This window comes from Callorhinus ursinus, unplaced genomic scaffold, assembly GCF_003265705.2.
Source record: "Callorhinus ursinus isolate GAN/ISIS: 27379988/994484 unplaced genomic scaffold, GSC_fseal_2.0 scaffold60, whole genome shotgun sequence".
Classification (NCBI taxonomy): domain Eukaryota; kingdom Metazoa; phylum Chordata; class Mammalia; order Carnivora; family Otariidae; genus Callorhinus; species Callorhinus ursinus.
Window position 1 is genome coordinate 8,425,998 of NW_027397122.1, and position 24,098 is coordinate 8,450,095.

General features: G+C 52.3%; 1 protein-coding gene across 3 annotated transcripts in view; it reads right to left on the minus strand.

Annotated features, from left to right (window-relative positions):
* Positions 1–24,098, minus strand: part of OGDH (oxoglutarate dehydrogenase) — a 70,062-nt gene that overhangs the window by 40,972 nt on the left and 4,992 nt on the right. For 2 of the 3 annotated variants that reach the window (XM_025853084.2, XM_073885033.1), the window contains exons 2-4: positions 14,315–14,563; positions 3,191–3,382; positions 1,781–1,871 (exon numbers count right to left, since the gene is read on the minus strand). In XM_025853084.2, the coding sequence (XP_025708869.1) occupies positions 1,781–1,871; positions 3,191–3,382; positions 14,315–14,536 (505 nt within the window). In that variant the 5' untranslated portion in view covers positions 14,537–14,563. Of the gene's footprint in view, positions 1–1,559; positions 1,663–1,780; positions 1,872–3,190; positions 3,383–14,314; positions 14,564–24,098 lie in introns of all 3 variants that reach the window. The other variant, XM_025853083.2, reaches the window with a different exon arrangement.

Below are 24,098 nucleotides of genomic sequence, written 5' to 3' on the forward strand. Positions count from 1 at the left end.
TGTGGCTCTCCTCGTGCATCACAAACTTTCGGGGCACTACTCTAGGGGGGAATGTAGGGTGAGGCCACGGTGGCCGGGAGCAAACTGGGAAGAATGACAGAGGCCCTGCCCCCACCTCTGCATCTGCCCTCGACCAGCGCCGGGACAGGGACACTGGAGTGTCCCTGCACGGACCAGCCGGGCTGGGACTGTCGGGGGACCTCTAAGCAACATTTGCTGGTGCCTGCAGGCTGCGGCTCTGTCCTGCCTTACCAGTCTCACGTGGGACCGAGCACAGCTTTACATCTCCCCACCCCCCGAAGTTCGAATGAAGAGCGGAGAACCACCAAAAAACACCCATTTTAATACCAAGAAACTGACGACCATGAATGAGCCACAGGGTGATGTAGTTTGGGGCGGGAGAGGGTGCCCCCTACCTCCTGTGCCCCCTTTCCTGTTGGAATGCCTCACGGTGTCAGAGGCCCTCACCCCTCTCTGGAGAGAGGCCCCAGGACTTCAACACCTGGGGGAGCCACCGAGGGGCTTCAGGACAGGTGAGCACAGGCTGTGTGGGGCGGGGTGCCGCTGGGGCTGCGTGGGAGAAGGAGAGGGGAAGCAGCCCTGGACCCCCCAGCAGTGGGGGGTCTTTCTCCAGTGAAGACAGTGGTGACAGACTGCTAGCTAACATGGACCTTGGAGCCGATGCCATCAGAAACCTCGCCTTACCTGGCTCAAGGCTGACCACCCACGCCACAGCCCAGGGGTGCCTACAGAGTGCTGGGGCATCACAGAGGGTTAGAGACCACTGCTCGAGGAGGTGAGTTCCATCCCCTCCCGGAGAGCAGTATTAGGGCAGGGAGGCAATCGTGAGTTTTATTAGCATGCACAGTGCGTCCGGTGGGCACCTGGTCATTTCCGGATCAGTCATCTCAGCACAGGTTAGCGGCACGGTGACTGAGAGCAGATTAACTTGAGAAAGCAACTGCAGGGTGAGCCCAGCCGCGCCCCTGTGTGTGCTTCCTGGCGGCAGAGGAGGGAGCAGGGACGCGTGACAGCAACTGCCTGAGCGCCACGCACCTCCCCGCACGCCGGGGTGCCTTCCAAAGTTTCCTTCCTCAGTGTGATCACCAGCGTTTAGGAATCAACACCCAGTGCACAGCGCGCTCTGGAACCCGCCCGTTAAAGGCAGGCCGTGCTGTGTGCCAAGGAGCCCAGCGCGCAGTGAGGCCGCGTTGTCGGGCGGAGGCTATGCTGAACCAGGACTTGGAAACCAAGCCAGCAGAGCCGGCGTCTGGCATGTCAGGTGACCCCCCTGCCCGGGAGGTCATCTTTTCCTCGGTGCCACAAACCTTGTCTGCCCCAAATTTTACTCTCCAATTTTGAGACTCAGACAATTGAGCTCATGGAGTCTGGCTGAAAAGCTGGGATAAAAGTAACTTGCCCCAAACATGCTAAATTTCAAGTGATCAGAACGAAGGAAACTTAAGAGCCTCTCCCCTCCGTCTGAGGACGTCCTGGCCGCCACAGCTGTGACGCAGAGCAGCTAAGCAGCGCAGCGCTGGCCGCTCCCAGACCCTCACCAAGTTTGTCTGTGGAGGAGATAATGTCAGCGGGCACGGACGAGTCCAGATCGGCGTCCAAAATCCCCAGGGGGTCCAGCTGCGCTACATGGTGCCCTCGTATCTACGGACGGGCCAGCGAGGGAGGGGGACACACACAAAAGGACAGGAGAAAAAAAAGAGGGAAGGGGTAAAAAAAAGTAAAATTACATTAAAATTAGCATTTACAGATTAATCCTCACCCACGTTTGAAGAAACAGTTACCGGAGCATCATCAAAATTTACACAACTAATTCCGAGAGGATCAAGTTTTGCAATGTGGTGACCCCTGACCTGGAAGCAATAACACAAGCAGTCGTTAAGCAAGACCCGCGGGCTGTGGGGGGGAAAAGTTACACTCGGTCAAACTTGAACCCAAAGTAACAAAATTCGTTAAAAAAAAAAAGCCTTCAAATATTTTATCGTGAAAGTGCTCTTGTGCTTATAAAAAGAGATAAACTCGGGTCACAGTAAACTTGGCAGTTCTGGGGACCCTTGCAGTTCCCCTCGTAAATGAAGTGGGACGTGGTTGTGCCTGCGTGGGGCCGTGCACCTCAGCACGTTAGTGCCCCAAGAAGGGGAGCCCAGGCCCCGCCGAAGGGCGCTAGGGCTTCGGTCTCTGATCTGAACTGCCTAAGAAGCCAAAGGAGGAAGACAATCCCTCCCAACTTCAAGTCTTGGCTACCTGATCCACGACTGTTTGCTAGCAGTTTGAGAGGGGGTGGCTGCCAAGGGGGACCTGCAACTGCGTGAAGCTACTGAGGCTACACGAGGCAGGCAACAGTCAGAACACACCAAATGCACCTCCTTCCTCCAGAAATGCCCACTGAACAATGCTCCAGAGCACACGGCCATGCCGGCCACATGGCTCGGAGCGTCTGTCCACTCACCAGGACCTGCTGTCCCGACCCGTGGCGTCTCCTGGAAACGTACCCAGGAGAGACAAGAACTCCATGTGGTCCATGGAAGAGGCAGCGGCAGGGGAGCCCAGGTGCCTAGGGACCCTGGAAAGGACTCCCCCCAGGCCTGATTTCTTCTCCTGTCCTCAGAGCTACTCTCAGAACAGGTGTTCCGGTCTGAATTCTGGGCTCTTCCCTGCCAGGTGGAGAAAGGTGGGGGGAGCTCCACGTGTCCTGCCCAACAGCCTCTGATGGCATGGACTGCTACCTGGAAGGCTCTTGGAGACCGCCCTGCCCCTCACCCACCTCTCATGCACCCATGGGCTCTGCTTCTGTCCCAAACTCTACAGGTTCATTTCCTCTTGTCGTACGTGGGTGCTGGCGACTGAGAAGGGGGCGCACCCCTTCCGGTCACTGCTCCCTCCTGGTTATCAGCAGTCCCCTTGACAGCCCAGCAAGGACTGCTTTTCCCTGCCCACCAGTTTTTCTTGTCAACTTGTGGAAAGAAATAGGAGCCATTTACAGGGCAGGTGCTACAGGCAGCAAGGATGTGCTCAAGCAGGGTCAGACTGTCTGTCCTGGCTCTTCTGCTCCTGGCATATTTCGTGTTTGCCTCCCCAGGCTCCCGGGCAGGGAGAGGTGCCTGGTTCCAAGACAAGTCACTTGGGGCACCCTCCGTTACTGATGTACCGCCGGCCGGTGGGTGGGCCTTACCTGGTAGGCTCTGATGAGAGACTGCACTGCCAGGTGGTCCTCCACCAGCTTGTCCACGTTGGGCTGGGCGTCCACCAGGGGCTGTGCTCGCGCCATGGCAGACAGGGAGCCCGGGCTCAGGGGGAGCGGGCTTTGGTAGGCGGTGCCCGGCGGCGCTCCAGCATTGGTGTTGCGGAAAAAAATGTCCCATGACTAAAGACAAAGAAGGAATTCGCATTACCCCATGGCTCGCCTAGGATGTAGGACTCATTTTTAGCCCCAAAGAACAGTGTTCTTGGCAGGCAAGTCACGTCCCGGTTATATTCACCCACCAGCAGGCTGGTGGGGCCGACTTGCTCCTACGCTGGACAGCCCGATTCCACCCCAGAAGGGTGGGGCCCTGCTTCCATTATTCCCCCGGGATGCCCCCTCTCACCCCCCCACCCCTAAGACGCAGATGATATAAGGCTGCCCTTCCATCAAAACCCCGAAGGCCCAAGGTTGTGCAGCTCTGCGGCACTCCAGTGACACGCCAACTGCTTCCGTGGCAGGCGGCCTGGGAGGCAGGTAAACAGAGGCCTTCCCGCCCCATCTGGCCCCGGCCCAGTTATCTGGAAGACCAGTGCTCCTGGCCCTTGTCTGCAGCTGCGCCGACGGGACCACCTGAGGGGGGCCGAGCATTCCAAGTGTCTCTCCAGACCCAGAGGCTGGGCACAGTCTTGGGGGGCCCGGGCTGGCCTTGCTCATGCTTGTGTTCCCAGGTGCAAGATGGAATTGAGGCCCTTGTAAGGAGCCCAGGGCTCGTATCTGGAAGCCTGCCATGCTCCTTCACTGACTGCTAGAGAAACAGCCTTGTCCGTAATTCAGGAGGGCCACTTAGGAGACGCGGGGGTGCGGGCTCAGAGACTGAACTTGGGATCTCAGCTCCGATACATGGGGAGTCACCCAACTTTCTGTGCTCTGTCACCTGTAAGAGGAGGGAGGACACCCGTGTGTAACCCTCGCAGGTCTGTTGCAGAGATCGAATCACGTGGCTAAAGACTCTCAGAACGTAGTCTGTGGGCAGCAAGAACTTCACTGGCGTTACCGCTGCTTGTGATTTCCTCTGTGCTAACACGAACGATCTCGTTTCCTTCTGACCTTCTGTTCTCAGTATTCTGTGCTTGAAAGATTCCATTTGCAATTTACAGAGATACCATGAACTGTGACAATTTATCACCTCAAGCAAAGATGTAAGGTTTCCAAAAAAACATATTTCTGAGCTCAGAGAAATGAAGGCTTAGTAACATTCCTTTGGAAAAAAGAACACTATTGAAAACCAGCAAGTTCAGACACACAAAAATGTCGTCCTTCCTCAGCGTCTGAGGATCTTCCTGTAGTAAGCAGACTGAGACCCATGACAAACACCGTTGGACTTCTGTGCTCACCATCCCAGGAGGAGCTACCGGAACGCCGTCCCGAGGAGCTCGGCCGGGGCTCGGGGGGCATCGCACGGGTGGCCCATGTGTGGACTAACGCCATGGCGTGGGTCCTCATGGTCTTCTGGCTTTCTCAGACAGGCTCTGCTCAGGGCTGTTTGGGGCCCCGACTGACCCGTCACAGGCTTGTCACCAGCGCAGGCCTGGCGCATTGTGTCACGTGGAGCAGTCTGGCCTCTCCCTACAACTGCTTTGGAGGAAGCTTTGCAGAACGTTTAAATCATTCTACAATAAGAACATATTCCTTGTGTGTTCAGAAAACATAATTTTTAAAAATCAAACCATTAGCGGGATGACCATCCAACATGGAGTTGTACACTTCATGTGATTTTGTGTCTCAATAACAATTTTAAAATGTTTTAACTCATTAGTCCAGGTTTTACTGTTTCTATCTTTCTGGTTAATTTTTAGCGTGTCAGCTGATGGTAGACAGGATGTGGGGCTCTCTCCTGGCACCTGCCTTAACACCGACATAAAGCCCCTTGTGCCACGAAAACTGATAGCTGGGGCACCCTCTGCAATCCAGGACTCGGGGGCCCAGGCCATCCCGTCACCCTTCACCCCTCAAACTGGTGCCGCCAACTCTCTGGCCCTCCTCCGACATGGGTGAAAGGCAGCGTGTTCACGAGGGAAGACAGCTGCCTTCATTTTGGGAGGGAAAGAGAGGCCACCTGAGTATCGACTCCTTAGGGAAGGGAACGCTGCCTCTCTGCTCCCACCTGCTTCACTACAAGGACACAAGGAGCTAACACACCGGACCCCCCACATACTTCTGACCTTGTGGAGTTTTTCCAGCATGTCCGAGTGAGCCCCTGCATCTGGGGTGGGGCTCTGGCCCAGGGCTCTCGCTGGCCTCCGTCCAGGCCTCCAGTGACTGAGGGCCTGGCCCAGAAGGAGCCCCTCGGAGGCGGCAATGAGGCAAAAGCCAACAGCATGCCACCCAGAGCACTGGACGGCCAGGCCATGGGGACGGCTGCAGGGACATGGGTCAGCGGGCAGCCCTCATGTAAACACCATCGCTCACCCGCCCACCCTGCCGAGGAAATGCAGACACGAAAGGCCTCTCAGCAGAGGCAGAGGGCACAGCCAGAGACAAAAGCTGCAGGGGCCCCACCCAGCCCAGGTCCAGGAAGTGGGGGGCACAGGCAATCGCCACCATCAGGCCTCCTCTCTCTGACCTTCTTTTGTGCTTGGAATAAAACTCCAGGTGATTTCCAATTGGCTGAGGACAAACGCACAGCCGCAAACTCTGCTGGTACCGGAGGCGGTCAGAAGAAACTGGTTCACGCCAGTCTTGCAAGGACGGGGAGCCAGCAGCAGGACCACGGTGGGAATGCGGCGCCTGCCTCCCATCACTCACCCCCACACCCAGCCGGCTTGGACACCCCCCCACAACAGCAGCAAGCCGCCTTCCACCAAGACCCGGGAGGCTTTCACACGCAGACCTCTGCAGCGGGAGTCCGGGGCGGCGTGACTGCACGCACTTGCACACCCATCGCCCCTCAACCTAAAACGGGCACGTTTCAGGGTCACTCAGACCTCACCAAAGCTGACTGAATATGTCTCTGGAAGTGGAGGTCATGTTTTGGCTGCAGGCCTCACCACCCCACAGAGCCGCTTCCATCCCTCCAATGGTTTCTGCTGCCCAAGGAACCTCTCTCCCTCCCTCACCCCTGGCACCCGAACGCGGGGGGGGGGGGAGGGAGGGACACGGGGCCTTGTCATCACCCAGAGAGGGCTTCCTGTCTGAGGGGCGCAGCCCTCGCTGGTGCACACCTGGGCAGCAGGTTTTACAGACCTGCAAGCTCGCCGGCTGCCATACTTGGTGGAGAGGGGGCTGCGAGGCTGCAGCGGCCTATCAGGGGAGCCCCTCCCTCTGGAGGAGGAAGCTTCCAGAAGAGGATGTCTGCCCCTGCCCACCTGCTCCTTGAGCCTGGCAGTGTGAGGCCGTCATGCCGTTGAGGCGAGTGGCCCCAGGCTTCTGAGTGTGTGTGTGCACATGCGCACGTGGGACATTTGTGTTCCTCTCCGAGCCAAACTCATTCCTCGTCTGGACACCCCAACCCTGTGGCTCCAGCAGTAACTGCAGCGACAAAGCAGAAGTGAAAGGAAGTCCAGGGACCGGCCAGTGGGGCAGATTTCACAGCACAGACTCTAAGAGCGCGACCGGCAAAGTCTCTGGAACATCCACGACCAACAAGGCACAGTCGACCCTGGCTGCGGTCTGGGGCTGCGGTACTTGGGCCCAGAGGGTGGCCTTCTATGTCAGACGCAGCTGGGCGCGAGGCCCAGCCCACCCCGTCCAGCCAAGCGCTCACTGCCTCCTCCAAGTGCCATGCAAGCCACCAGCCACCACAGACTCACGCCGGGGTCCAGATACCCTGTCGCCAACCTCTCCATCTGCCTCTGGCGCACAACTAACCCACCGACGAAACTCTCCGTCCCCCTGCCTGCCCTTGAACCTACCAGTGGCTGCTAACGGACACTCTGTCCTCTGTGCACCGCTGGAGAGGGAGTGGTGGCCTGACCACCAGGAGGATGAGAGAAGGCGCCTGCCTCCGGGGGGCCAGCTCCTCGACCCAGCAGGACGGGAGGCTTCCAGGGACGTTCTGCCCGCACAGGAGCGGTCTTCCCAAAGGCACTCAGGACGTGCGCAGGCAGTGCTCTGTGACAAGGTGAGCACTGTCACTCACAAGTTTAATCCCATGGACACCCGCTGAGGCTGCCTTTGCGCAGCCTGCTTTTCAGGTTTGGGGACAGGTGGACGACCACACAGAACCCCTCCCTCAGGAACGGCAGGAACAGGAGTGAGCATGGGAATTCGGGACAGGCACGGGGGCAAAGGTGGAAGATGGCACTTCAGGGGCAGCCAGTGCCATGAGCCCTGCAGGACAGGGTGACCCGGTAGAGACAAGACTGCAGAGTTGGATGGAGCCAGGCCACAGGCCACAGGCCACGTGGGAAGAGCGGACAGCCATCAGTGGAGCTGAGACCATCACTTGTTGCTAAAACGACCTCACCAAAACATGGTAGGTTTTAAGTGTGAATGAGTAGAGTATTATGGTTGAAATGACATTAGAATTCTTTTCAATTTTACATAAACGAAAGCATTCACCTATAGCCTACGAAGCTCTGTTCCAAAATCCATCACCCCCACACCCTGCCAACCTCCCAGACCTCCCGTACCCATGACGGGCTCTCCTGGCCATCACACACCATCTCTACCTAAGCAGAGGAAGCCTTTCGAAGGCTGCGCACATGTCCCTTTTCCTCTGCAACGTCCTAAGGAGGCTACTCCAGGCTTTGCACACAGTAGAGTCAAATTCAGACAGGTTCAGACTCCTCCACAGGGTGAACAGCCTGACAAGTTAGCTGTGGTGCCAGGTGCGGTGTCGGGGGCGGGTGTCAGGTGCAGTGTCAGGCGTGGTGCCAGGTGGCGTGTCAGGTGCAGTGTCGGGGGGGTGGCAGGTGCAGTGGCAGGCGTGGTGCCAGGTATGGTGTTGGGGGGGTGTCAGGTGTGTTGTCAGGTGCAATGTCAGGGGGTGTCAGGTGCAGTGGCAGGCGTGGTGCCAGGTGCAGTGTCGGGGGGGTGTCAGGTACAATGTCAGGTGGGGTGTCAGGTGCAGTGGCAGGTATGGTGCCAGGTGCGGTGTGTGTGTGGGGGTGTCAGGTGTGGTGCCAGGTGCGGTGTTGGGGGGGTGTCAGGTGCAGTGTTGGGGGGGTGTCAGGTGCAGTGGCAGGCGTGGTGTCAGGTGGGGTGTTGGGGGGGGTGTCAGGTGCAGTGGCAGGTGTGGTGTCGGTGCGGTGCTGGGTGCAGTGGCAGGCAGGGGTGTCAGGTGGGGTATTGAGGGAGATGTCAGGTGCAGTATCGGCGGGGTGTCAGGTGGGGGTGTCAGGTGGGGTGTCAGCTGTAAATGCCTGTGGCCTCCAGAATCCAGAGGCTCCACCTCACCTGGAAAAGGTGCTGATGCTGATGAATGTGGCACATAGGCGTGAGGGGTCAGTGAGGCAAGTGAACTCTGCCCTCAGTTATGTACTGTCAGCAGATCACAGGCGCCTCAGGGCCCAGTTCCTGGCTGTGTAGTTCCCATCAGAGACTGTTCATGGAGCGCTTCAGGGTCTGGAGGAGCGGCAAACACGCCACCCCGAACCCTTTCACCCGCCTGGAAGGCCCCCAGGGTGTGTGTGACATGGCAGCCAGCGCCAGTGAGTGACCTAAGGGCCCCATGCGCAGCGAGTGCACCGTGGCGGCGAGCCTGCCTCCCACAGGCTGGGCAGGGCCAGGGAAGCCACTTCAGCTGTATGTGTGCCAGATCCTCACCCGCAAGCTGAGGGAGACACCCCTGTACTTGCACACCTTCTCACACTGTGAAAAGCAGCCGCAGGATATTTGGATTTGTTCCAGAAGCTGAGATCAACACTCAACCCTGGGGTTACTGATTTTACTCTAGCCACGCAATTCCACGCCGCTGGCTTCTGGGCCGACCACCCTGTTTCCTCCTGTCCAAAGTCCCTTTCAGATGCTGCTTCACCTGGCCCTACACGCCCGCGCAACACATCTCGGTCTGGCACATGTCACCTGATGCCACCACCGCCCTCTGCCAGCGCCCTGCCAAGGACCCTGACGTAAAACCAGTGAGTGGGGAGTGAGTAAGGCAGCCTCTGGACTGGACCAAACCCTGGGCTCAAAGGCCAGACCAAGGCTGATGAACTTTGGGTCTGGGTTGGACCCCAGCACCTTGACAAACAACTGCATTATTAAGTCCTGGTATTAACAATGCTTCCTAACTGCCATGAGCATGAAAGTCAGGGCAATAAGTGGCCACTGGCCATCCTGAAGCAAGGGTTTGGCTGCTTCAGGCTAATTCAGTCAAACAGATGGACAGGCAGTGGCTAAGGGTGGTCACTGGTGGCTCTCGGACCGCCAGTGGTGCTTTGAGGCCCCCATCCTCTCCAGCACCCCCCGCACACAGGTCCTCCAGCTTAGAAGGTGTGCTTGAAGCTCTGCACCGTGTTGTATGCGTTCAGGTTACTGTGCCCAGCAGCCCAGCCATGGCGTGCGGTCACATGTCTCGTGTCCCTGCTGTGCACGAAAAGGCTGCACTGGACAGTCCCCACACGTGCCCGATGTGCCCTCTTTGTGCCAACTGCTGGGTCCCAGCCTTCCCTGAAAACACCGTGTGTGCCTGCCCCAAGGTCCCACCGTGTGGCTCTGCCCCTTCCGTCCACTGGCAGGGCCGCACCTGGCCCTGGCCCAGCACCACGTCTGGGAGGCAGGGATTCCATGCCCTGGAGTCTGGGCCTGCCTGACTTGTTGCCATGGAACTGTCTATACTGCAAGCAGTTAAAATTGGGGGTTCTGCCTGGGTACCCCTCGGTCACAGAAACCAAGAGAACTGATCTCAGAGCGACATTGTCGTGTTGAAAGCCCAGCAGAGCACAGGTGAGGGAATGTCTGCAGACAAGCTCAGTGACCTTCCCTCTGTGAGGGCGTGTGGGCAGAACCACAGCAACCCGTCAAGACGAGCAAAGGAACGCTGCCTCAGCTCTGCCCTGTGCAATCTGCTGACCTTGACCGCTGCTCCCTGGCCTCTGCGCAAGACGAAGGCTGGCAGCCCCTTTGGACCGTGACAGAGAGGACCTCGGGGGGCTGTCTCGTGGCCTTGCCTGCAGCACACACCCCGCAGGTTCCCAGAGAATATGAGTCTGGGAGTCATGACCACGTAGAGGAGAGGCCTCCTTCCCAACCCCCGAGGGCACGGCTGCAGAGCCAAGAGCCAGCAGACCTTCAGACTGCTCAGGGCTTGGCTCACCACAGCCCCCTCCAGGGGAGGCAGACCTGCGGCCCGAGGCCTGAGAGGTGGCGCCCAGGCCGGCGTGCACAAGGCCCCTGCCACAGCATGTCTCCCCGCAGCCCCTTGCCACCGCGCTCAGACCTACAGTGACAGGCTGCAAACCCTAGCTCCCTACCAGAACTGTCCAAGTGAGGCTCCCTGGAGGTACGTGCTGCCGTTAGCGAAGGTACTCTGCCTACTGGGTGACTCCATACACAAACCACCGTGGTGGTGGAGGTACCTCTGATGTCGGAAGCTGAGCATCATCGAGGGAGAGTGTCACCGCTGCTTCACGGCCTCCATCACCGAAATCCACAAAGGACCCCACGGACCTGCACTATATGTGTGTCTGTCGCCGAGGCTGGCACAGAGGTCTCTGAGCACAGCCAAGGAGGTTTCAAAACTGCAGGATGAGAAGGCACGTGTCACTGTGAACTGGGGATGATGTGCTTTTTCTCTGCTTGTCTGCCTCCCTAAAACAAAACGACAGGATTGTGTCTCATGAGCACAGGAGGAAGAGGCAAAATGGCCCAGGCCCCAGGAGGTGGGACTGAGGGTGGAGACTGCCTCTGGTGCAGTGACCACGAGGGACCAGAGCTGTCACTACCCTTGGAGCGGCCCCGATGGCATAAGAAATGGGTGTGGTTAACAGGAAGAAGATAGTATTTCGGAAGTGGGCTGAGGCCACTAAGAAGGCCTGGCAGGGAAAGCAAGCTCTGAGGCTCTGGGGAAGGCCAGAGGCAGAGAAGGCCCTCCTTCCAGCTCCAGCACCGGGAGCAAGCCAGGGTCCTGCCTGGTGGGGCTGACACCACGCTCCACCTGGGGGGTGGGGGGGGGGGGGGCCGCCACGCACAAATGGGGCTTGGCAGTGCCCAATACCTGCTTGTCTTAAATACTGATAGGGCAATCTGGTTTTCATTCTATGTGTTTCTAAGACTTAAATATCTGACTTGTCCCCAACATGGCTGAGACCCTGATGAGGGAGGCTTCACGTGCTGACACAACAGGCCCCTGCTGAGGGCTCCTAATGGGGTCCAACAGTGGGCCACGCTTGATAAGGCGTTTAGACGGGAGGTGACGACAGGGAGGGGTGCAGTCGGGGCCAGCCGCCCACCTGGGCACCAGGAGCACGAGGGGCTCCAGTTCAGAATTGCTCACGTACGTCACCACAAACAATGTTCACGATGAAACATTTGAAAATACAAGTCTTCTTTAAAAACTAGCACACATGGGGTGCCTGGGTGGCTCAGTGGGTTGTGTCTGCCTTCAGCTCAGGTCATGATCCCGGGGTCCTGGGATCAAGCCCCGCATCGGGCTCCCTGCTCGGCAGGGAGTCTGCTTCTCTCTCTGCCTCTGCCCCTGCTAATGCTCTCTCTCTCTCTGCTGAATAAACAAAATCTTAAAAAAAAACAAACAAAGAAAAAGCACATACACTTTAAGAGAGGCACAGCTGGCTGACGCTGAGAAGTAGATGCTGGCGAGTTATCTTGTGAAGTCTGTTAGGTATGGTGAAGACAACATTCCCATTAGTGAGAGTCGTGCCGAAATGACGCGGGTCTGGATTTGCTTCAAACACTCCCCTGGGCCCCCACCCAAGCAAAACCAACAAGCAAAAACGAGTGGGGCAGGAAGGGGTTCTGGAAACTGGCAAACTGTGGAGTGCTGTCGAGGCTGGACATGGGTCTACTCGCAGGGGCTCGCTTTACTCTCTTCTTTCTACCATTTGTTTGAAAACATCATAAAAACAAAAAAATAACTGGAAAGCTGAGTGTAGCAGGGCAGGGAGGGCAGATGCTAAAATTGTTGTTTCCACCAGATATGAACCAAGTCTGCGTCAACAAAGGAGAGAGACGACGGGACCAGCCCTCAGGGCATGGAGCCCACACTGCACAACCCACACGTGGGGGGGTCTGAAAGCCAATCGATCTCAAGCTTCAAATCCAATTCATCATTTCTGCTTGAAGTACATGTTCTAAAACATGAGCACAAATGAAGCATTCTTCATAAAGTCAATATTTCTAAGGACTTCCCTGAGTTACAAAGGCCAATGGAATCTGATGCAAGCTCAGGATTGTGTCTCTGAAGAAACGTGAACACATCAGGTAGGAGGCCGGTTCCACCATGGAGAGGCAATCGATTCCCTGTGGCTGGGACGGTGGATGAGGGGCATGCCCCCTGATTTACACCGCCCTGCCCCCCCACCCCGAAGACGTGGTGTCCCCTGGGGAATCCCCGCAACAGAAACCAGCACATAAAATCTGGCCCAAGGATGCGACCTGCATGGATTCTCGTATTCAACTGGCAAGTCCCTTTCTGAGACCCTGCACACCTGCTCTGCAGCATCTCTGTGAGTGTTCGCTCTGACCAGCAGAGCCCAAGGACCCAGTGCCCACCCTGGACTCCTCCCTGGCCTGTGAGTGGAGCCGTCACCGTGCTGTGCTCCCTGGGAGTGGGAATGAAGTCAGGACACTGCAGAGTGAAAAAGCACATGGCTCCGTGCCCAGAACCCACACACTGCTACAGCCCAGAGGACAGAAGATGTGGTTGGTTCCACAGAGGTTATGTTTGGGGAGAGGAAGGCCGAAGGACAGGCCTGGGCACCAAATGACAGTGTGACCCCTGAAGCCTCTGGCAAGGTTTAGTCCAGAGCCCACTGCGCAGCACCTGTCTTCAGAGTGTCTGACGGCCAGCACCGCAGGGAGGGCCGCTTTCGAGGGTCACCTCTGCGTGGTCCCTTTGTTTACAGGCCAGGGAAACATCTACTCTCACAGGAAACCAGGTCTCACCTTGTTCAGGGAGCCACGTGGCCCCCAGGTTGCCAAGGGAACGGGGAAGGACCCGGCTGGATGCCCTCCTTTGCCGAGCAAGGAGGTTCAGACCAGGATGAAACAGGGCCAGTGGCTCCAGCAGCCACACGAACGTATCCACCCTTAAATGTCATGAACATTTCAGGGTGAAGCTTATTCTCAGGGGCTCAGTGGAAGCAGGCTGCCTTTTGATGACAAGACACCAAGATTCACGAGGAAGGAAGACGCCAAAGCAGCAGTTAATGGTGGCCAGCCTCTGTCGGGCACTCCTCTGTGCAGACCCTGGGCACCCCACACATACCCATGTCTCCTCCAAACTCCCATGGCCTGTAAATGGGGCACAGATGGCAACCTGGGGACCCACCCTCCAGTTCCTGCAACTGGGCCAACTGCCCAGCCTGAAAACCCATAAACATCGCTGGCCAGAATGCTAGGAAGAAACTCGGCCGCCAGGCACGCCCTGTATCAAGCAAACGTGTGCACACAGGGACTCTCAAGGACGTGCCTTACCGGCGACAGAGGGGAATTAGAAGCCCGCATGGAATTTACTTTCAGATACAGGAACATACTGATCAAAAATGCCATTTACATAGCATTTGCATGCGATGATTTTAAGGTTTCTCAGGAAGATGGGATGGAGCATCCGGCAGGGTCGTGGCTTCTGTTTGCATCCTGTCTTTGGTGTCTATCCCACAGCGTCCTCGGGGAGGCCCTGGAAAGGGTGCACGAGCCTCTTCAGACCCCTGCAAGTCAAACAGGTCTTCTGTCCCAGGGAGCGGGTCTCAAGTGTGCGGTGCGTCAAGCAAGAGGGGAGCGCTCCTCCAGAGAGGTGGTTGCTGCAGGGCCTGGGCTGATGGCCGAGCTGCTGATGCAGAGGACTCCGCTCGGTGGGCTTTTTTGCTGCCTGCCAGCCGGCCGGCCTGCCTTCCAGAAGGCTCCTCAGGACATAGGCACTTACCTGGACGGCCGGCCAACATCAGGCCAAGACTCCAAACACACGAAGACATCCGCTCCTGAGAGCCTTACCTTGTGTACGCTTTTGGGGTTTTCCAACCACGCATAATACATTTCTTCCACATAGTTGGAACTAGTCCCGCTGAGGAAGGGCTCAGCAGCAACGGGGGCGGTAAAGCACCGAATCTGCCCCAACGTCCTAGCTGCTGCTGGTCTGTTTTGTGAAAATGTCTTCACAGTCTGGGAAGCCGTCAATGGCCTCAACTTAGCAGCACAAGTCCTTAAGTGAAACATCCTTGTCCTGACGTCTCTCACGACGGTCTGCACAACAAAAAGGAAGAAAAGTCAGAAAGGGCATTTCATCAGACAGGGAAAACTTGTGCAGACTGTGGCTGGCAGAGACACCTGTGGCCGTGGGCTCCGCATCAGGGCCCGGGTCCGGGCGCAGAGGACACAACAGAGCATGTGCACACGCGGCCACCCTACCCCATCTTCTACGTATGGGGCCGTGCTCCACATGACACAGAGGCGAGGACGCAGCTGTGGTCTCGCTGGAGGGATGTGAGGCCGACGATACACATGGGACACCCTTAAGTTTGTGCGTAAGACAATCACAGAAAAGGCAGCAAGGATTATTTCATGAGGATTAGATTAAGATTAACCATAAAATGAAGAAAAACATTTCTAGTCTATCCTGAAACTATTGAGCACCTCCTGGACTCATGGTGTTCTGGAACATACAGAGAAACTGGAAAAATATTTTGGTCACCCTCAAATAATTTATCATCAGGCAGAAGAGAAAAAGAATAAAAAAGGAAAAAAACACTGCAGAGAAGACACTCAGTCCTTGAGAGGCACCCAAAATGCCAAGAGAACCCCTCCAAAGGCCCCTTCCTTCCAGGTGGGAGGAAAGAGCAGACAAGGGAAGCTTTGGGAAGGCTGCGGCTTTCAGGCTGCGAGGAAGCATTTAGCCATGAAGGGGAGGAGGCATTCTAAGCCGAAGAATCAGGAGCGGGAGAGACAGAGAGGTGGGAAAGGGTGAAGGAACACGGAGAAGAGCAAGAACTGTCTGACACGAGACGGGGGAGGGGGGTGAGCTGGACAGGGCCTGACGCCACCCCCAGAGCATGGCCACCCTTCATAAGCACCGGGGAGCTCGGGAAGACCTGACAGGGCAGGGGCTGCACTCTAAACAAGTTCCAAAGGGGAAGTGCACACAGCAACCGTGACAGAAATGTTTACCTGCCCTGTGACACATTAGGACTTCTCACGAACCTGGCAAACCCCCTAGAAGGCAGGAACCAGCTCTTCTGTTTACCGACTGCCTTTCTGAGTTTTAGTTTCTTTCTCGAAAGAAAATCCCTAAGGTCATAGGGCCACTAACAGCAGGGCCAGGATGCAATGCCCGTCTTCCTGTTCTGCCTGGCCCTTCAGCAGCTGGAGAGGAAGGGTGAGGCCAGGACGAGAAGGAAAGGACTGTGGGGGTGGGGGGGGCAGGTACTTCTTTGCTTCTGAGTGGACCTTGCGCTTGATGGTCACAATTTTACTAAATTTAACACATACCTCTATCAAACACAGCCGTATTATAAAACAAGCGACTGTAGCCGCCAGACCATGCAAGAGTATCTTGAACCAATTCCAACCATGCCTGAGAACCCAGTGCGCCTGCGGGCAGGGCCCCTGTTGGCAGCGACGACACAGTGCTGCTCCCCCTCCCCAAGAATCCTGGGTGCCCAGGAGCCCCGGGCAGGGAGGGGAGGGGAGCAAGGCTCACACCACAGCCCCAGGTTGCCATGCATGCTGGCCTAAGGCCTTGCCTGAGCCTGTGCCTCGAAGCAGATGCCCTGGCTGGAATCACACCCAGCTCTACACCTACCTGAAGGAGATCCAAGCCCTGAATTGTGCTAAGAATTCCCCAGAAATAACAGTTGTGCAAACTAGTCAGAGTACTGTTTACAGGAACTCTTCCTCTTGGCCCAAACATGCTCAGAATACACACACGGCCTCGGACGCAGAGGGCGCCGGCCCGCCCTGCTGCTTCAAAAAGACAGGCCAGCAAAAGGAAGAAGCAGAGCAGGTGCTCTGAAACCAGCTGCACAACCAACAACATCTTGCCCCTCATAGGTTCAAGACAGGCAGGCCGCGGGTTTCGAATGTGGCCACAGAACGAAATCTCAGGCTGCGCTATTTTCACCTCAGGAGTCACACGCTCACGTCCACTCTCCCTGCCCCCACCACGCGTCTCTCCATCGAGCCCCAGCCAACGCAGGGATGGCAGAAACTACCGCTGCTGCTTTTCATGACGTACATCCAAAGCAAAGCGCTTGTGTTTCCCCTGCAGCGTCACTATCGTCCGAGCCTCCTGAGCCATGCCACGGTCTCTGCATCGGGCTCTCCTCCCAGGACACAGTAGTCTCCCTGCCACCAACTGTCATTACTGAGCCGCTGTGATGCCCAGTGACACTGGTACCACACTGACAACCACAAAACCACTCATTCCTTCGGTTCTGCCAAAATTGGTCCTCCCAACACGACGCTGCAAATAGCCCATGTTATCTTAGCTGCTGTCTGCAGTCACTGAAACTGACACACAGCTCACGGCTGCCCAGACAGTCACCGGGATACATGACAACTGTCAAACTCCCCTTAACAGGACTCATCAGAAAGACTGCTCGTCAGTGGATGGCTCCACCCAAGGATGCCCATGATCTGATGGACCTGAGCAGACACTGGGTTTACATTCCAGATTTTGGAAGAACCAGATTCTGTCTTTCCAATCCCAGAGTCACTATAAGAACAGTGCATCAGGGGTGCTGGGGTGGCTCAGTCGGTTAAGCGTCTGCCTTCAGCCTGGGTCATGATCCCAGGGTCCTGGGATCGAGCCCCACATCGGGCTCCCTGCTCGGCGGGAAACCTGCTTCTCCCTCTCCCACTCCCCCTGCTTGTGTTCCCTCTCTGTGTCTCTCTCTGTCAAATAAACAAAATCTTAAAAAAAAAAAGAACTGTGCATGATTTGGTAGAGACGTTCAATTGTTCAAATGCCTTCATGAAATCCAAAAAGTCCACGTGTTCTGACTTTGGTTTGGATGAAGGTTTTTATTTGACAAGGATGCCAAAAAGTAGTCTTTTCAAAAGATGGTGATGGGATAACGACAGTTCCACAAAAAAGCGTGAAATTAGATCACTATCTCACACCACATAGAAAATTAACTCAAAATGGATCAAAGAACTAAATGCAAGAGCTAAAACACCTCTAAGAGTCTTAGAAGTTTTAATACTTCGAAGTTACAATGTAGGAAATCTTTGTAGGCCCTGAGTCAGGTAATGGATTCTTAGGATACCAAAAGTACAAACGAATGAATAAACAGATAAATTAGACCCCATCAAAATAAAATCCTTTGTGCGTCATTACAGGCACCATCAAGAAACAGAAAACACAAACACAAAATAGGAAAAAACATTTACAAATCACACGATTATATACAGAATATGTCTAAAAACCCTCTTATAATTCAACAGTAAAGAGAAAAATAACCAAGTCAGACAACCACCACAGGACACAAGTAGACGTTTCTCCAAACAAGATACAGAATTGGCCAACAAACACATTAAAAGATGTTCAAAATTATTCATTCGAGAACTTCAAAACAAAACTGTAAGATACCACTTGATGCCCACTAGACTAGACATGATCAAAGAGAAAATAGGTATTGGGGAGGACGTGGAGAAATGGGAGCCCTTGCGCACTCCTGGTGGGAATACAGCTGGTGTAGCTGCCGGGGAATGCGGTGTGGCAGATCCTCAGAAAGTTAAACATAGAGCTACCGCATGACTCAGCACTCCCATTCCTAGGTACGTAACCAAGAGAAACAAAAACATATGTCTATACGAACCTTTGTACGTGAATGTTCACAGTGGCATTATTCATAAGTCGCCAAAACACGGTAACAACCCAAATGTCCATTAACTGATGGAAGGGTGTACAGAACGTGCTACAGCCACACAATGTGACAGTAGCTGGCAATAAAAAGGGATGTGATACAGATCTGTGCTGCGACACACACAAACCTCGAGAATGTTATGTGAACAGAGTCATTCACAGAAAACAACAGGTCATATGACTTTATCACGCAGAATGTTCAGTACAGGCAAATCTCTACAGACAGAGAGCCTGCTGGTGGCTGCAAGGGCGTGGGGCAGAGAGGACATGTGTCAGCTAATGGGTGTGGGTTTTCTTCAGAGGAGGATGAAGATGCTCTACAACTAGATTATGTTGATGGCTGCACAACCTTCCGATATACTGAGAAACGTCCAATTGTGAAACTTAAATGGGTGAATTGTATGGTATATGAATTGCATCAAAGACATTGTTTAAAAAAAAAAACTACGTCTAAGAAAACACGTAAGTGAATCTATTAGTATTGGTAAAGTACATAAAATGACCCTATTTGTAACCCATTAATTTCAAGATGCAGGTATAGACCTGTGCCTTTGAGAAAAAGAACATTTAAGATAAGCAAAAACCAAGGCAAAACTTGTGATTAAGGATTCGGTATACTGCCCTTAGGAAATTATATGCTGACATAGAACAGGACTTTATCTGTGCCTGGACCTTCCCCTGTTGGACACACACTTTACCCAAGGCCATCTCCCCATGCACAGAATGCAGAGATAAACTGACTCCTGACGCTATCAAAGTCATGTCGGCGAGGCAGAGGTGCAATTACAGAGGCCAGGTCTAGAAAGGACAGCCCAGGCAGCTCCTCAGGAAATGAGTCTGAGGAAAAGAGCCCGCATCGTTAAGTGACTGTTTCCCATGTGTGTTGCCTGACAGCCATTTAAAAAGCACAACAACTGATCTTGAAGACATTCTCCTTTCTTTTTTTCTTTTGTGGTTGCAGACTCGTTGAGATACTCATGACGAACCAAGAAGATCATGTGTGCGACATGCCTACAGTTGTTCCTTCCATGGCTGCACTTACCATACTTCCCACGGTGACACAAGGACATGCACGGAGAGGGCACAAATAGGAACTCTCCCCTCCCTGGAGGAAAATCTCAAAGAATTTGATGTCTTTCACTTGTGACGCCTCATCAAGCATAAACTGAAGGACAGGGAGGTAGTGAGGATCACTTTCAAACTGCAAAGGTATCTCGCCATTACTTGGTAGAAATGATGGTCGAGTGAGCCTACAGGACAAACAGGCAAAGGGACTCTCAGTTGCTACACGAGCCTCAAACATGTCACGGGCTCTGTGTTCAGGGTCCTTTGCCAGAAAGTGACAGCAGCGATCACTCTTGCTCCCACTCATCGCTTTTTGTGATTATGGTACAAACATGAGAGCACTTTGCACACTCTGAAAGTGTTCTATGACCAAAGAATCACTGCTTACCAGCAGAAAAAAAAGACCAACTAATGATATCTCTTAAAAAGCTTAAGTTCTCAAGGTAAACCTAACACAAATTAATATGGGGAAGGTAGCTGACCAGATTACTGAGAAGAGCTTCCATCTCTGAAGTCAGAACTCCCAACAAGCTTCAGTGCGCAGGTCTCAAGGCTGACCTGTCTTCACCCAGACCACCACTGTGTGGTACTCTGGGGTGTAGCTAGACAGGCATTCTTCAAGGGTGTTGATCAGACTATAGATTATTAAGTATTAATGAAAAACAAGGCCATTTGTCAGTATTTATTAAAAATTTGAAGGCACATACAGTGGGTGCGTGGGTGGCATAGTCAGTTAAGCATCTGACTCTTGATTTTGGCTCAGGTCATGATCTCAGGGTCATGAGATCGAGCCCTACATCAGGCTCTGTACTCAGCGCGGAGTCTGCTTGTGTTTCTCTTGCCCTCTCTCTCTGCCCCTCCCTCCCCAAATAAGTAAATCTTAAAACAAACAAACAAACAAACAAACAAAGGCACATATAGGACTTCTGTTTCCCACTAAATGCACCTGAAGAAATAAGACATTACATTTAAACCAAAGAAAACATAAGACTCTAAAAGGCGGAGAGAAGGAGGCAGACTGGAAAGGGACCTGGGGGCCCCAAAAGGCACAGCATCAAGTCCTCAATTTTCTTTCTGCTTCATATATCCCAGACTAGGTGCTGAAGAAGCTGGCAACCCAGAAATGACGACTCACATAGACAAGCTGCAAACAAAGCCTGCTCTCTCTGGTCAAAGGACCAGAAAAGGGTTGCATAGCAGGACAGAAATTTTTAGACAATCATCGCTCTACCGCAGCCTGCAGCCAACCCTACAGAAAACACTGTTGCCCACCTCTACACCAACCAGTCGTGTCAGAGAAGATCAGGGACTTCCATCCCCACCAGGTGACCCCCACAAGGGCAGTGGAGGCCAGGAGGGAGCCTGCATTCCACCTGTGCCCAGCAGTAACAGGGCAGCACCCCTTCCTTCCCAGGCAGGGTTGAATCACAAAGGGTTAATGGGGAACTTACACCCACACAGCAATAACAAGAAGTCCCTCCCCACAGATACCCAGGAGGCTGGGTGGGGAGCCTAGATTCCACCCTGCCCAGTAGTAACCAGGCAGCACCCGCTGACCTTCAGCAGCATCAGCAGAAACCTGTTCTCTGTGTTCAGACATTCAAGATTCAAGTCTCATTATGTAACACCCAAAATGTCCAAGACATAACCAAAGATCACTCACCACATCAAGAACCAGAATTATCTCAACCAAAACGCCCCCAAAAAGACAATCTATAGACAACAAGAAGACAGAAATGTTAGAATTATCTAGCAAAAAGTTTATCTAGCAAAAGTTTAAGGGAGCCAGCTTTAAAATGCTTCCTTGAGCAACTATGAACATGCTTGAAAACAAGTAAAAAAAAAAAATTTAAAAGTCTCAACAAAGAAATGAAGTTTTATAAAGAAGAACCAAATGGAAATTCAGAACTGAAAAATACAACAACCAAAATAAAAAAAAACTGATGGATCGGTTAAATTGCAGAATGAAAGGGATAGAAAAAACTCAGTGAACAAAGAAAAAAATTACTCAAGTTGAGCAACAGGGAATACACACTGAAAAGAAAAATGAACAGGGCCTCAGTGACATGTAGGACCATAACACAAGATTTCATGGTGAATACGAATGTCATATTACTGATGACATGAAAATGTCATCAGAATCTCAAGAGAAAAAGAAAGAGGTAGGGGCTAAAAAAATATTCAAAAAAATAATGGCAAAAACTTCTCAAATTTGGCAAATGACAAAACCCTACAGATCTGAGAAGCTTAATGAACCCAAAGGAATAAACTTAAAGAAATCCACTGCAAGACACACCATAATCAAACCTGAAAAGTACAAACAATTTGAAGAGCATATTTCTAACCAGAAACTATGGAGGCCAAGAGAAAGTGGCACGACTGCATTCAAGGGCTGAAGGAGAATCACTGTGAACCCAGATTCCTACATCCAGTGAAAATATCCTTCAGGAATGAAAGGATGAAGAAAAGCTAAGAGAATATGCCACCAGCAGACCTACCTTAAATGAATGGCTAAATGAAATTCTCTGAACAGAAATGAAACGATAAGATAAAGAATACCGCAACATCATGAAATAAAAAAGAACAATGTATGGATAAATATAATTTCCTTCACCTCTTAAATCTTCTAATTATGTGTGATAGATGAAACAAATATTACAACATGTCTGATGTGGTTCTAAACATATATAAAAGTAATACTTAACACAATTTTAGGGGAGCCTGGGTGGCTCAGTCATCAAGCGTCTGCCTTTGGCTCAGGTCATGATCCCAGGGTCCTGGGATTGAGCCCTGCATCTGGCTCCCCGCCCAGTGGGAAACCTGCTTCTCCCTCTCCCACTCCCCCTGCTTGTGTTCCCTCACTTGCTGTGTCTCTCTCTGTCAAATAAATAAAAATAAAATCTTATTAAAAAAAATTTTTTTAAATAAGGGAAGGAAAAGAGATGTAAATGGACGTACGGTTTCTACACTTCCCTCAAACTAACGATGACACCCAGACTATGATAAATTACATACATATAATGTGATACCCAACCACTAAGAAGGCTATTCAAAGAAATATACTCAAAATCACTATTTATAGGGGCGCCTGGGTGGCTCAGTTGGTTGAGCGACTGCCTTCGGCTCAGGTCATGATCCTGGAGTCCCGGGATCGAGTCCCACATCGGGCTCCCTGCTCAGCAGGGAGTCTGCTTCTCCCTCTGACCCTCTTCCCTCTTGTGCTCTCTACCTCTCATTCTCTCTCTAATACATAAAATCTTTAAAAAAAACTCACTATATATAGAAACAAGTAAAATTTTAACGTGTTCAAATAATCTGCAAAAAGTCAGGAAAAAGAAAGCAAAGAAATAAAAAACAGAAAGTAAAGAAAATGGTACTTACCTCCCAATATAGCAACAACATATTACATTAAATGTAAAGGATCTAAATACACCAATTAGAAGACAGAGATTGGCAAAGTGGATAAAACAAAAGGATCCAACTTTATGCAAACCTACAAGAAACTCAATTCAAAAAATGATAAAGACTGAAAGTGAAGGGGCACCTAGGTGGCTCAGTTGTTAAGCGTCTGCCTTCGGCTCAGGTCATGATCCCAGGGTCCTGGAATCGAGCCCTGCATTGGGCTCCCTGCTCAGTGGGAAGCCTGCATCTCCCTCTCCCACTCCCCTGCTTGTGTTCCCTCTCTCACTGGGTCTCTCTCTGTCAAATAAATAAAATCTTAAAAAAAAAAAAAGACTGAAAGCGAAAAGGTGAAAAATTACATATTATGCAAACGTTAATCAAAGGAAAGCAGGAGTGCAATATTATTATCAGATAAAGTAGACATCAGGACAAAAAAAATTACAAGACAGAGACATTACATAATGATAACAGATCAACCCACCAAGATAGAGCAATTATGTGTATGTGCATCAAACAACATAAGTGCAAAATATGTTAACCAGACTAATAAAAGGGAAGAAGACAAACTCACAGTTATAGCTGGAGACTTGAAGTGCCCTCTTTCAACAAGGGACAGAACAGCTAGACGTGAGGAACTCAACAAAAGTACAAACTGTCACAACTAACCCAACTTGAAATACATAATTTTATAACCCCACAATTATTAAAGAAATTTAATGTGCTATTAAAAATCTTTAAAAAAAGTAATTTTAAGGCCCAGATGGGTTCACTAGGGAATCCTACCACATGTTTAAAGGTTAATTAATTCCAATCCTACACAATCTCTTCCAGAAAATATGAGAGGATAATTCATTTTATGAAGGTAATATTTCACTGAAACCAAACCCAAAAATAGCTATACAAAAAAAAAGTTTTAAAATTCATTCCTCAGGGGCGCCTGGGTGGCTCAGATGGTTAAGCGTCTGCCTTCGGCTCAGGTCATGATCCCAGGGTCCTGGGATCGAGTCCCGCATCGGGCTCCCTGCTCCTTGGGAGCCTGCTTCTCTCTCTGCTTCTCTCTCTCTCTCTCTCTCTCTCCCTCTGTCTCTCACGAATGAATAAATAAAATCTTAAAAAAAAAAAAAATTCATTCCTCATGAACACAAATGCAAAAAAAAACCACCTTAACAAAATTCAGCAAATAGAATTAAGCAATACACAGACACAATTACACTCTAGTAGGGTTTATTCCAGGGATGCAAAGCTTGTTCAATATTAAAAAACAAAAACAAAAACAATGTAATCCACCATATTGACAAGCTAGAGAAGAAAAATCACATGATCATATCAATAGATGCTGATAAAGCACTTGACAAAATTCAACACCCACTCCTGATAAAAACCCTCAGAAAGCTAGGATTAGAGGGGGACATAAACTTGATATAGAGCATCCACAAAAACATCCAGCGA